Below are 14,749 nucleotides of genomic sequence, written 5' to 3' on the forward strand. Positions count from 1 at the left end.
TTGATGAACATTTGGGTTGCTTCTAGTTTTGGGCTATTATGAATAATACTGCTGTGAACATTTGCATACTACATCTTTGTGTGGACATATGATTTTATTTCTCTTGGGTTAATACCTACAAGTACAATTTCTGAGTCATATGGTAATATTAATGTATGTTTAGCTTTAGAAGATAGTACCAAACTGTTTTCCAAAGTGGCTCTAGCTTTTGCATTGCCACCAGCAGTGTATGACAGTTGTAGTTGTTTCACATCCTCACCAACAGGATGTAGTCTTACTACTTTCAGCCTTCCTTGTTGGTATGTAGTGGTATCTGTTGACTAATATTATTGTAAACTTTGAATTTTAACATCTTTATGAATGCTAGCATATTTTGAAATAGTGGGATGTGAAATAAGGACAGGCATACCTCATTTTATTGCACTTTGCTTTATTATGCTTTGCAGATAATTTGTTATTTACAAATAGAAGGTTTGTGGCAATCCAGCATTATCGGATGACATTTAGCATTTTTTTAGCAATGAAGTATTTTTTAATTAAGGTATGTACATCTTTTAAAGACATAATGCTATTGCACACTTAATAGACTATAATGTAAACATAACTTTTATGTACACTGGGAAACCTAAAAATTTGTGTGACGTGCTGTATTGTGGTGGTCTGGAACTGAACCTGCAGTATCTCTGAGTTATGCCTGTATATATTCCCACTTTGTGAGAACTGAAGTGGACTGTGTAGGCATATGTTCACATGATTCCTGTATAATTGAGGGCCCATCATAAAGTGTATGACATGATTTTAGTAGTGATGTACAGTTAAATTTAAGTGTCTTCCTACCTAAGTTAATACCTTTAGGTTTTTGTTTGGATTGTGCTTATTCTAGATCAATGATTCACAAGAAGGGCATTAAACAGTGACTTGTGTTGATGAAAAGACTGGTGATTATGGCCGTAGAGTTTTAAAATTCTTGTGTAGTTGATTTAGAAATTTTAGAATTGAAGGATTAGATATAAAAGAAATATGATTATGACAAAATGATTATTTGTGTCTTTTTGTTCTTCCCTAGGACATTTTCATTCCATCTCCAAGTTTGGAAGAACGATCAAATGATGAGAAGAAGGATAGAGGTTTGCATAGTTCATCTTTGACTGTTGAGTATTCTAAAACTTCAGAGACTGAACCAAAGAATTCCTCTGAGGATCTTGGGCCTTCTTTGACAGGGGATTCTTGTAAGTTGATGCTTTCTACAAGTGAGTATAGTCAGTCCCCAAAGATAGAAAGCTTGAGTTCTCACAGGATTGATGAAGATGGAGAAAACACACAGATTGAGGATACTGAACCCATGTCTCCAGTTCTCAATTCTAAACTTGTTCTTGCTGAAAATGATAGTATCCTGATTAATCCAGCACAAGATGGCCAAGTAGAACTGAATCAGAATGATGATAAAACAAAGGGGGTTAACACAGAAAGCAGAGACGACATTAGTATTTTAGCTGATGGTTGCAAAGGCAGAGAAGAGACTGTGGCGGAAGACGTTTGTATTGATCTCACTTGCGATTCAGGTAGTCAGGCAGTTCCCTCTCCAGCTACTCGATCTGAGGCACTCTCTAGTGTGTTAGATCAGGAGGAAGCTATGGAAATTAAAGAACATCATCCAGAGGAGGGGTCTTCAGGGTCTGAAGTGGAAGAAATCCCTGAGACTCCTTGTGAAAGTCAAGGAGAGGAGCCCAAAGAAGAAAATATGGAGAGTGTTGCATTGCACCTTTCTCTGACTGAAACTCAGTCCCAGGGGCTGGGTCTTCCAAAGGAAGTCCCCAAACAGGAATGCCAGGAAGCTATGGAAGTTGAAACCAGTGTGATTAATATTGATTCCCCCCAAAAGCTTCCAGTACTTGACCAAGAATTGGAACATAAGGATCAGGAAGCATGGGAAGAAGCTACTTCAGAGGACTCGAGTGTTGTCATTGTAGATGTGAAGGAACCATCTCCCAGAGTTGATGTTTCTTCTGAACCTTTAGAGGTAGTGGAAAAATGCTCAGATTCTCAGTTGTGGGAGGATGATGCTCCAGAAATAGAACCATGTGCTGAGAATAGAGCAGATACCCAAGAAGAAAAGAGTGCAGAATATGAAGGAGATCTGAAATCAGTGACTGTAGAAAAAGAACCTGTAGAGGCAGACTCTTCGCAGCTTCCCTTGACTTTAGTGAGAACAGATGATGCTCCAGGACCTGACCAGGAAATGCAGCAGACCCAACCAAAAGAGACAACAGTTAGCACATTAAGGGAAGACTCAAAAATGGCTAATACAAAGCAGCTGGACTCAGGTGTAGGGGCCCAGCAACTGGAGAAAGCCTCTGCCCATGCCTCTCAAAGCTTCTGTGAAAGCTCTAGTGGTAAGTGTGATTACAAATTGTTCTGTGTTTCCAGCCAAATTATAATTTGGAATGGAAGGTAGGAGAGAACCACATGCTTATTACATCAGGGCTGAAAATTAACTTGGATTTATGTTTATGAGCAATCAATAATAGTCGGGATATTTAAAATTTGGGGTTGTATTTTTCTTTTGTAGCTGTAATTATTTTTAGAATCAGAGATCAGTTGAGGTTTTTATCAGCTTTATAACTCAGGAGTAATCAACATGAAGTTTCTAAGTATTTAGAAATTGTACCAATCTGGTATTTTCTACTTAGGTTCCAACCTTGTTCCATATTTTTATATTTTGACAGTGGCTTTGTAGTACAGGGATCTTTCTTGATTACCTTACACAGTTAAATCATATTCAAAACTCTGGATTGTTTCTTCCTTATGGGCATTAAGTAAACTTTCTAAATTTGGTTCAACATACATACATCTTAAACCTTAAATTGGGAAAGGTGTTAGCTTGTCAGGAATGAGAATATAGATTACTTTCTGAAATATTTCTAGAATGTCATGTATGACATTAGCTGAAAAGAATTCAAAGTTTCTGAATGTCCAAAGTTAGTATAATTTAAAAACAAAACAGGGACTTCCCTGGTGGCACAGTGGTTAAGAATCCGCCTGCCAATGCAGGGGACACGGGTTTGAGCCCTGATCCAGGAAGATCCCACATACTGCAGAACAACTAAGCCCGTGTGCCACAACTACTGAGCCTGCGCTCTAGAGCCTGCGAGCCACAACTACTGAAGCCCGTGCACCTAGAGCCCATGCTCCGCAACAAGAGAAGCCATGGCAATGGGAAGCCCACACACCGCAATGAAGAGTAGCCCTCATTCGCTGCAACTAGAGAAAGCCCGTGCATGGCAACAAAGACCCAATGCAGCCATAAATCAATCAATAAATAAACAAATAAAGCAAACTCCAAAAACCAAAGAATAAAAACAAAATACAGACTTAAGAAAACAAGCTTCTAAGGATATGGAAATGAGAAACAGTATTTAGGTAACACCATAGCTATTAGTATGGGTGATGATACCTTTCGGCGTTCCTGGAACAGTCCAGTTTATACTTCTTGTTTAGGAGTGATTATTAGTAGTACTTTTTTTAATATCAAAATTGCCCCTGTTCATTAGGCTTTATATTCATGGATTTTTTTTTTCCTCTTCAGAATGAGAAATGTTAGAGCTGAAAAGGAGGTTAGCCGGTATTGGGTTCAGTCTCTTCCTAAAATCATGTGGCTAGTTAATGATTGAAGTGGAACTAGAACCTAGGTCTCCTGATTCCCAAGTCTATGCTTTTTCCTCCTATAAAACTGTATGATATAGTTTCTCTGATTCTGATGAGTTATGGTAAATTATATCTGAATGACCTAATATTCTATATTACTGAATATTTTTATAATTTCATTGTATCTAAATGCTGTTATTGACTTAGGCTGAGAAAGTATCAGGGCCTGTAAATTGTTTTAATACGGTTACTTAGGAGTACTTTTAAATTATCTTAGCACTTATATATAAAAGAAGCTTCTAAAACATTGGTTTTATTACTATTAATTCCATTATGTTAATAGTATTCTCCATGAATTCTTGTTTACACTATTAATTGGCAAGGCCAACTCTTTTTTGTAGTAGACACTGCCATAGTAAAACTTTTCTTACTAATATTTAAATTATTGAGAATACTAGTAAGTTATTTTCTGCTTACTTCAAGGTTTTAGTTCTTGAGCAAACTAAAAGCAGTAGTTGGACTATTAGAGAATTAGTCTAAAGTAAAATAAATCATTCAGAAAAGCATTGCTAGAACAGAAAGAAATTACTCTATGCTTAAAATATACTTGTTTAGTTGCTAAACGTTTAGAGAGACTAATTATGAAAAATGTTCAAATGATACAGGAAAGGAGTGAGAGGGAGTGGAGGGAAAAAAGGAGAGAATCACTCTAAATGCTTACATTCATAGATAACTTGTCACTGTTAATAGTTTGGAGGCCTTTTCAGACATCTGTCTGTGGCGACCTCCTCTTGAAATTTGAGAAAAGCAAATTTAGAAAGATGGTACTTGGAAACTGTCAACTGAAAAAAAAATACACAACCTAGAAATTGAGAACTGGGGACTTCCCTGGTGGTCCAGTGGCTGAGACTCCATGCTCCCAATGCAGGGGGCCTGGGTTCGATCCCTGGTCAGGGAACTAGATTCCACATGCTGCAACTAACGGTTCGCATGCCACCACTAAAAGATCCTGCATGCTGCAACTAAGACCCAGCGCAGCCAAATAAATAAATAAATATATATTAAAAAAAATAGAAGTTGAGAATTATGTTTTATTCAGAGGGCAAAACTGAGGACTTAAGCCTGGGAGTCAGCCTCTCAGATAGCTCTCAGGAACTGCTCCCAAGAGGTAAGGGAGGAGCCAGGATATAGAGGAGTTTTTGCAACAAAAACCAGGTAGTTGAAACAGCAAAAGATGATTGTTAATTAAAGAAAAACAGACATCTCAAGTTAATGAATTTAGCTCTTTTCTAAGTATAGGAAGATGCAATAGTCTGAGCTCATTGAAATCATTCCTTTGATATGCACCGAAACTATCTAGGGCCAGTATCCTGTTCTTTGCCATCCTGAATCCCCTCAGGGTGCACCGTTTGGAGCAGCTGCAGTGGCTGGCTGATGGCCTGGTGGTGGGCAGCCTGTTTGTCTCCATCCTGAGTTCCTTCAGGGCTTGCCGTTGTTGGGCAGCTGTAGTGGCTGATGGTTTGATGGCCACAACATCCTTTGTTTACTGATCTGGCAGGTAACTTTCTTCATCCACAAATCCCATCCTTATTCAATATAGAATAAATTTGTGTTGGCTTGATGATGTGAAAAACCGTAGCAAGTTCAATAAGTCTTTATTTTATTTATTTTTTATTTTTGGCTGTGTTGGGTCTTCGTTGCTGCACGTGGGCTTTCTCTAGTTGTGGCGAGCCGGGGCTACTGTTCGTTGCGGTGCGTGGGCTTCTCATTGTGGTGGCTTCTCTTGTTGTGGAGCATGGGCTCTAGGCGCGTGGGCTTCAGTAGTTGCAGCACGCAGGCTCAGTAGTTGTGACACGCGGGCTCTAGGGTGCGCAGGCTTCAGTAGTTGTGGCTCGTGGGCTCTAGGCGTGCAGGCTTCAGTAGTTGCAGCACGTGGGCTTCAGTATATGCGGCACATGGGCTCTAGAGCGCAGGCTCAGTAGTTGTGGTGCACGGGCTCAGCTGCTCCTCACCTGTGGGATCTTCCCGGACCAGGGATCAAACCCGTGTCCCCTGCATTGGCAGGCGGATTTCTAACCACTGCGCTATCAGGGAAGTCCCTCATATTTTTAATTAGATAGCTTTTAATCAATTCTAAGAACTGACCAGTTCTCTTGAGAACAAAAGAAGAAAAAAAGGGCTTTAAGACTGTAACAAAGTTAGAAGTAAGAGAGACCTTCCTGGCATTGAGGGTTTTAAACATGGACTAATGAATTCACTAAAAGTCCTTGGTAATAAGGACAAACTCTCCACTCAGATGGTTTGACGATTGGTGTTAAGTTTCCTTTTGTTCATTCATGTCTTTCTTCATGGGTTGGTATGTTGGCGTACAACAGGATGGCCCATGATAATCTGGGAAAGCAAGAAGGGACTTGGTAATTTAAATAATGTAGGCGGGGCTTCCCTGGTGGCGCAGTGGTTGAGAGTCTGCCTGCCAATGCAGGGGACACGGGTTCGAGCCCTGGTCTGGGAAGATCCCACATGCCGCGGAGCAACTAGGCCCATGAGCCACAACTACTGAGCCTGCGCGTCTGGAGCTTGTGCTCCGCAACAAGAGAGGCCCGCGCACCGCGATGAAGAGTGGCCCCCGCTTGCCACAACTAGAGAAGGCCCTCGCACAGAAACGAAGACAGCCAAAAATAAATAAATTAATTAATTAATTAAAAAAAAAAAAATAATGTAGGCATGTTAAATGTTAGAGAAAGAATTAAATATGTGGAAAATTCCAGTAAATTTAAAAGGACAGAATATTATTTTGCAAGATTTGGTGATGATTTGGCAATAATTTGGCTAGGTTTAATGTGTCTTTCAGATGAGTGAACAAAAGCAGAGAAATAGGAAAGAATTTGGAAGACATTGAATAGAGGCTTTATAACATGAATAATTAAAGAAAGAGTAGAATGACTACTACTAGTTAATTGAATGCTCACTGAAGAGTTAGGAATTTATCTTCTAGTGAAAACCTTGAAGTTTTGGACCAGGTATGGGTGTGATCATGCCCTTCCGTGTTCCTGGAACAATCCTAGTTTATACTTCTTGTTTAGGAGTGATTATTAGTAGTACTTTTTTTAATCTCAAAATTCCCCCTGTTCATTAGGCTTTATATTCATGAATTTGTGTTTTCCTCTTCAGAATGAGAAATGTTAGAGCTGAAAAGGAGGTTAGCCGGTATTGGGTTCAGTCTCTTCTTCCTAAAGTCATGTGGCTAGTTAATGATTGAAGTATCTAGAACTTAGGTCTCCTGATTCCCAAGTCTATGCTTTTCCTACTATAAAACTGTATGATATAGTTTCTCTGATTCTGTTGAGTTATGGTAAAGAACTGTCTGAATGACCTAATATTCTATATTATTGAAGATTTTTATAATTTCATTACATCTAAATACTGTTGTCTATCTAAGTCATGTTTTACAGGAAGGTTGCTTTGGTTGCTATGCAGAAAGAATTGTGGGTTGGGGAAAGGGGGAGCCTTCAGGCAGACAAAGTAATTGATAGGCTGTTGTAATAATCCAGGAATGAGGCATTGAAGACCAGATAAGGGTAGTGGCATTGCTGCCTGTATAAGAGCCAATTTTCCATTAGGTTTTAGTGATGTGTTAGATCACTGGTGCTAAGATAACTTTTCATAAATAATCTTCTGTAGTTAATGCTTGCATATTACATTTGCGTATTATGGTTTGTCACGTAGAAGGATGTACTTAGAGATTTTATACAGATTTTCAAAAGTCTGAATGGTCGATCATAATGTGAGGGATGGTTCCTGTCAAGAGAGCAGAATAGGTGGTTGTTCCAGGAATGAAAATTCTGTAAAATATATCTTTAGAACGTATGATGCTTTGTGAGGTGGTTTTTTTTTTTTTTTTTTTTTTTAGTTTCTGTATATTTTTTAAGTTCTTTATTAACTTAAAGGACTTGCTTTTTAAGGAGTTGCCAGAGAATGAATGCTTACCTACCAACCCATTTCTTTTTGCTATAACTATGGTGGAATTCTTTGCCATTTAGATAATGACGTTGAGATTCTCCACTTCTGCTTTTCACAGTTTCTTTAGCAGCGCATGTGTACTTTTCATCCTTTATTTCTAAAGTCCATTCATTTTCTCTTTTCATCCCTTCAAGTTGCTAATTCATTTTCTTTCATGTAAATGTAAGAGATGTTTTTTGTTGTTGTTTTGTGATTTTGAAGAAAAAATATCAAGGTGTGCTTGATATTAAAGATAATAAAGGGTGGAAGTGGAATGGGAAGAGATGAAAGAAGAAAAGTGTGGTATAATAAGAAATATATTTGGTTTTCATCCAGTTCCTGGCACTGAGCTCCTAAAACCCTTGTAATTTCCTAAGTGATAGGAATAGCTTAAGCCCTTTCTGTCACACCTGAGTAATGCTATTGAGGTGATTTAGGGTGGGATCTTCCCTACATAGCCTCAGGGATGGGGCTGTTCACCGGAAAGACAAAGTGATTAGAGGGTTGGAACTTTCGGCCCCACCCACCAACATCCTCTGTGGGGAGGGGTGGAGATTAAAGCTCTATAAAAACTCTTGAACAACAAAATTTGATGTTTCCTGGTTGATAAATGAGCCAGAAGGGTATCTAATCCCAGTTCTACGGGAGACAGAAGTTCCTGCTATCAGAACCCTCCGGACCTCACCCTATGTACCTCTTCATCTAGCTGTTCACCTGTGTCCTTTATAATAAACTGGTAAACGTAAGTAAATGTTTCTCTGAGTACTATAAGTAGCTCTAGCTAATTAATGGAATGTGAGGAAAGTGTCATCATGGGAACCTGCAGTGTAGAGCCAGGTGGTCAGAAGCACAGGTAACAGCCCGGACTTCGACTGATGTCTTAAGTGAGGGCAGTCTTGCGGGACTGAGCCTTTAACTTGTGGGATCTGATGCTACCTCTGTGTAGATAGTGTCAGAATTGAGTTAACTTCGTAGGACACCCGCTAAGTGTCTGCTGGGAATTGGAGAATTGCTTGATGATGTTGGGAAGCACATTAGACAAACTGTTTTCACAAGGAATAGTGACTGGTATGCCAGATTATAGTTATTTTGAGCCATTCCAGGAAAGTAAGTACAAATTTTCATATGTCAGGTTTAAGAACAGCAATCTGGCGTAATTCTTTTATTCTCCCAAACTTAGTCGTTTTATTGAAAGAGATAATTAGGAAATCAGAAAATGTGATTTTGGCAATTTGCTAATTCTGATTAGAAATTGGAACTGAGACCTAGTTAAAAAGTAAAGTTTTGTCTCTTGACAAATGTTTAATTTAATAATGACTAACCAAAATGTGTACAATGGGGATGCTCATATATGTGAGATTTACCATTGCACAGAGATTTAGATATGAACACTACCGCTATGGCCTAGAGTGAAATGCTGGTCAGTACTGCTGAACTGTGAAACCCAAAGATTTCTGTTAGAACCAATGAGTATTTTGAAGTCCTTTAGCCCAGCGGTCCCCAGCCTTTTTGGCACCAGGGACCAGTTTCGTGGAAGACAGTTTTTCCACAGATGGGGTGGGGGGTGGGGCGGAAGGCGGGGGGATGGTTCAGGCAGTAATGCAGGCGATGGGGAGCGGCAGATGAAGCCTCGCTCGCTCACCCGCCGCTCACCTCCTGCTGTGCGGCCCAGTTCCTAGCAGCCCGGTGGTTGGGGACCCCTGCTTTAGCCCATGAAATCCTTTGTCACCTCTTTGAGTAGATTGTAAATTTTAAGTATTAACATCAGATTTTAACATAGAGAATCCTACAGATTGCTAAAGCTTATAAATTAGCTCCTTGGGTTAGCATTACACAAAATTAAAACATCTAGATTTGAAACTATCCAACTTTGTATCACTGAGTATCCCCATATGTACTTACTGTCTTGGGGCTCAGATGTTTCTCTGTTCCTTTTGACCCCATGTTCCTCAGGCCTCCAAACTTTTGGGCTTCCTCTGTTTGCCTGGCCCCTGGTTGTCTACTTTGTGTCAGTCCTGTTGATGGTTGTACAGAGAGCAGAGAAAATAGTAGGAAATTGGTTGAGAGGCCTGGTGAGGGGGCTTGGGAATGAGGCAGAATTTGGGAGCAAAGGAAAAGAATAATTGAGATATTTCTTGCAGTTCTCCTCACTTTTGCTTTTTTTATACTTCTGTTTTGGTTTCCTTTTTGTTTATCATTGTTTTGTTTTGTTTTCTCCAGAAACTCCATTTCATTTTACTTTGCCTAAAGAAGGTGATATTATTCCACCATTGACTGGTGCAACTCCGCCTCTTATTGGGCACCTAAAATTGGAGCCCAAGAGACACAGTACTCCTATTGGTGAGTGATTAAAATGTAATGATGTTTAAAGCAGAATTTCTGAGATATCATCCTTTATGCCAGTGATTCTTTTATATCTGAGGAGTTGGGCCTGCCTGATAAGATTGATTTTTGTCTTAGGAAGAATAAGGTTGTGGTGTCTGATTCCATGAGTTTACTCCCAGGAGATGTTGAGCAGTGATGAGAGGAAGGAAAGAAAGGATGGAAGGAAGGAAGAAAGAATATTTATAAAGATTTTATTCTATTACTTGCAAGGCCATAGACTCTGAGTGCTAAGCAATGATATAGAGCTGTTGTATGAGGAAGAGACAGCAGGTAGGGTAGAAGTACTATTTATTCAGGACCTTGGCTAATCAGTCTGCTGCTTGACAGGGGAAGAAAATTTAGATCCTCCTTCCCTGAAGCAGCTGGTAGTCTTCTACATTAACCTATTTGTTTTCTCTAGTCAGTGCTGGGAGGTAACAATCATGCCGTCTGGAGTCTCCTGCTACCTATGCTTGATGCTGGCAGATGTGGGTTGGCTGAGGGCTCATGCAGCATCCTTTGTCCAGATGCAGAAGTGGAACTGAATCCTGTTGCTCTTCTTAAGACCAGGTGTCAATACTAGTGCGTAGTTGTTGATACTTGTGACAGGATCTATCCTAGGAATCCTCTTCAATCCTGCAGAGCTATGGAGCCAAACAGGCAAATTGATGACCTTGAATTGTTATTTTTCATATTTGTATTTTAGTCTTCTTTCTTCCTTCCTTCCCCCTGCCTCCCTTCTTTCAGGTATTAGCAACTATCCCGAAAGCACCATAGCAACCAGTGATGTCATGTCTGAAAGCATGGTGGAGACCAACGACCCCATGCTTGGGAATGAAAAAGGAGATTCTGGGGCTGCCCCAGAAATGGGTGATCAATTGTGTCTGAGAATGAAATTGGTCAGTCCTGAGACTGAGGCGAGTGAAGAGTCTTTGCAGTTTAGTCTGGAAAGTAAGTTTTATTTTGTGTTAATCTTGGGTAACTAGTAGCTCCAGATCTTCTGGAAGTATTAATTATCTTTCTTCTAGTTTTAATAATGATACTTTTATAATTATAAATGTATTTGTAAAGTCTTATTCTCATGAATTTAATTCTTTGTTTTCGGCTAGTCACTGTTAATGTTACTGCAGATGTTCCGTTTTGTAACCTCTGCGGTACTGCTTGTATCTCTGTATTAAACTTGTGTCTATATAAACTAATTGGTTTTCATAACCAGAAGGAGTTCAGAAGTGGGTAGAAAATTTAGGATTGTGGATTCACATTGTAGGTTTATGTTAGCTATTTCCCGCATTAATTGCAAGTTGTTTGGTATGGCTAGAATACAGAGAAGGTACGAGGGAATGGCTGCGAAGTCGGGACTAGATTCTGAAAGGCTTTTTACATCATGCTGAACAGCTGAAGAATTTTAGGCAGGGGAGTAATATCAGATTTGCTTTCTTTGAAGGATCAGCTGAATGTTTGAAAAATTTGTGCCTTTGTTCATCATTCCTTTCCTTGCCCATTTTCTATTCTGCTGCCTGGCAAATGCAGTTTTTAACCAGGAAGTGGGGTCATTAGTAGTGGGGATGGAGATGAGGGGGTGAATTTGAGAGATGAATAGTAGAATAGAGAGGACCTTGGGACCAGTTAAATATGGAAGCAAGAGAGAGGAAAAAATATAGAATGACTTTACATCTACATTTTGTTTTCATGATAGCACTCTGAAGTAGATATCCTTATTTCCATTTTATTGATGAGAAAACTGAGACTAAGAGAGATTTTAAACCTGAGATTACAGTAATTAGTAAGAGGTGGAGCTGGAGTGTGAATCAGATCCATCTGACTCTAAAGCTTATAATTCTTCCATTAGGTAGTTTGTAAAAGTGGTTTAATGGCGTTAGAAGAGGAAGAAGTTTTATAAAGGAGATTGCAAAGGAATATTCCGAGAAGAGGACTAGGAGAGTATAACGCTATGGAAGCCTAAGGGAAGGAGAGTTAAAAGAAGACAACAATGTCATGTGCAGAAGTGAGGTCTAGTAAGATATATCTGAAAATGTACACTGGACTTGGCAATTAGGATCCGTTTGGTGACTCTAGCAAGAATTATTTCAGTGTAGTGGTTTGGGTAGGAGCTATACTGAAGGTAATTGAGGAGTGAAGGGGAGGAGAAGAGGCAGCAAATGTATTCTACTTTTGAGAAGTTTATGTGAGAAAGGAAGAAAAAATACGGCAAGTTAGAAATACAGGACTGAAGGAGTTTTTTTTTTTTTTTCTTTCATTTTTAGGCTGAGGGATACCTGAGCAGGTTTATAGATTGAAAGGAAATCTCCAAAAGAGAGATGGGTTAAAAATGAGACCCCTGAGAGAGAGATGGAAGGGGAGCTTTCAAAGACCACAGATAGAGTGAGTGGACTTGAATAAGGATTTCTCATTCTCTGAGACCAAAGAAAAGAAATTTTAGCTAATATATTTTGAGTTCTTACTATATGCCAGGCATATATTCCATACATGTGCAGCTCATTAAACCTCATAACAAACCTGTAAAGTAGATCCTATTGTTATTCTCATTTTACAGCTAAGGAAACTGAGGCACAGAGAGGTTGGGCATGTTCCCTAGAGTCACACAGCTAGTAAATAAAGTAGCCTGAATCCAAAGTAGTTCCAAGAACCAGAAGTCTGGTTCTGAATTATAGTGCTATTCTGTTTCTCAGTGCTTATTGATTTGAAAATTAGAACCTCAGTAGAAATAAAGTATTACATGTTTCCATCCTTATTGTCATCTTCTCTGAAATCAAGTAGGACTTATCGAGAGAGTACATGGTAGCTTTGAATCTTTAGATTTGAAATTACAATTGGGAAGACCTTAAATGGAGCTAAATGTTAAAGATGACCATATTGGTAAATTTTCCTACCTTTCCTGATAATCAGGCACCATACTCACAGTTTTCCTCATTTTATCCTCACAACAAACCTATGAGGGTTGGTCTTGCAGCTTGTGGGATCTTAGTTTCCAGACCAGGGATTGAACCCCAGGCCCACAGCAGTGAAAGTGCAATGCAGAGTCTTAACCACCTGGACTGCCAGGGAATTCCCGTGTTGGTCCTTTTTTATCCCTATTTTATAGATGAGGAAACTGACTCAGAAGATGAAGTATACCCCCAGGTTGGACGGCTAAGTGCTAGAGCCAGGGCCTGAGCCAGGTTTCTGTATCAGAGCCAGTGCTCTAACCACCAAACTTCAGCTGCCTCCTTGATGGACTATTCAGATTATGTTGGGTTATGACTTATTTTAGAAATGTTTAAAAATATTTGTTATTTTCTCTAAGGCTGGAATGAATTGTAAATGAACAAATTTTAATCCCTTGGCATTAGTGACATTGCTTTGAGACTATGGGATTCTTTTCAGTATGACCTTTAATTTTTGCTACAGATTCTTTCTTGAAAATGTGTTTTATGTTTCAAATATCTATCCCAAAAGCACTTTGGGAAGAACTTGAGTACCTTCTATGTATGGGTTCTTTTAAAACTGTACACTATTTAAAATTTGTGCATGAACCTGAGACGTTTTCCTCCATAATTGATTTTATTAAAGTTTTTCCTTTTTAAAAAAATTTTATTGAAGTGTAGTTGATTTACAATGTTGTGTTAGTTTCAGATTTATAAACTTTTTTAGAAGTGTTTTTCTTTTAAATTTGTTTTGAAATTTTTAAATTAAAATTTTTTTGTTTATTAATTTTGTTTTTTTACTGCATGATTTTTTTACTTGTATGAGAAGAGATGACTTGAGATTCAGAAGTTTCATTTTCATTTTTAAATGTTACTGCTTAGTAATTCATTATATTGTATTTCTGGAGAAACTGATTAGTCTTCTGTAGGAAGTTTGAAAGAAAATCGGTAGAAGTGAGAAAGACATATCATTAAATGATAAGTCTTTTCATGTTCACTTATTATTCTTACCCATTTCCTTTTTATTATTTGTTGCAAATACTAGTAAAGCAGGTTTTTATTTTTCATTTTTATTATTACTTTTTTATGTCATAGTGAAAGGAGGCCTTCAGAAGCTTCTGAAATCCAAGCATTATTTTAGAGTATCATTGGGGTTGAGCAGGTTTTTAAGAGAAGGTTTTAAGGTGTGATACTGAGTTCTGTTTCTCTTTCCTTTCTTTCCTTGCTTTTGTTTTTATTCAGAGCCAGCAACTGGTGAAAGAAAAAATGGATCTACTGCTGTTGCTGAGGCTGTTGCCAGGTAACCAGAGCTGGTTGCTATTTAGAGGAGTTTAATATACAAAGCCACTGGTAATGAGGGGAAGATAATTTATCAAGAGAGGCAAAAAACTTAAAATGAAACTTAAGCATAAAGGATTTAGCAATGTGTTGAATGTAACCCTAGGCTTTCTTATTAATACTTTAATAAAGCTTTTGCTATACTTAGAATAAGATATTTAATGGTGTTTCCCTTTCTCCCTTTTGTTCATGTGGGAGTGCCCTTTTTTCTTTTGCTGTGGGTGAGATTGAGATTGTTTTTGCTATTGGTGAGGAAACAGGGTTAACAAGAGAGAGCCTTAGACCTTTTTCCTTTTACGGTCTGCTCCCCCGCCACCCATAGCCTCAGGCCATTTTCTCTTCTGCCTGCCAAATTAGCTACAGTCTTGAAGTGTTATTTTTGCTTTGTCATGAATGCTGTAATGCTTTGAGGATGAGTATGACCCCATCCTGAGGTTCTGGTGGTAAGCTTTGCCATCTGGTGGCCGTGAGAATAGAAT

The 14,749-nt window shown here is 38.8% G+C and overlaps 1 protein-coding gene across 4 annotated transcripts in view; it reads left to right on the top strand.

Annotated features, from left to right (window-relative positions):
* Positions 1-14,749, top strand: part of TP53BP1 (tumor protein p53 binding protein 1) — a 75,883-nt gene that overhangs the window by 22,650 nt on the left and 38,484 nt on the right. For 2 of the 4 annotated variants that reach the window (XM_061180387.1, XM_061180388.1), the window contains exons 12-15: positions 1,067-2,393; positions 9,865-9,984; positions 10,756-10,959; positions 14,175-14,232. In XM_061180387.1, coding sequence (XP_061036370.1) covers positions 1,067-2,393; positions 9,865-9,984; positions 10,756-10,959; positions 14,175-14,232 — 1,709 coding nt within the window. Of the gene's footprint in view, positions 1-1,066; positions 2,394-9,864; positions 9,985-10,509; positions 10,591-10,755; positions 10,960-14,174; positions 14,233-14,749 lie in introns of those variants that run through there. The other 2 variants (XM_061180390.1, XM_061180389.1) reach the window with 2 other exon arrangements.

This window comes from Eubalaena glacialis, chromosome 2 (genome assembly GCF_028564815.1).
Source record: "Eubalaena glacialis isolate mEubGla1 chromosome 2, mEubGla1.1.hap2.+ XY, whole genome shotgun sequence".
Lineage (NCBI taxonomy): Eukaryota > Metazoa > Chordata > Mammalia > Artiodactyla > Balaenidae > Eubalaena > Eubalaena glacialis.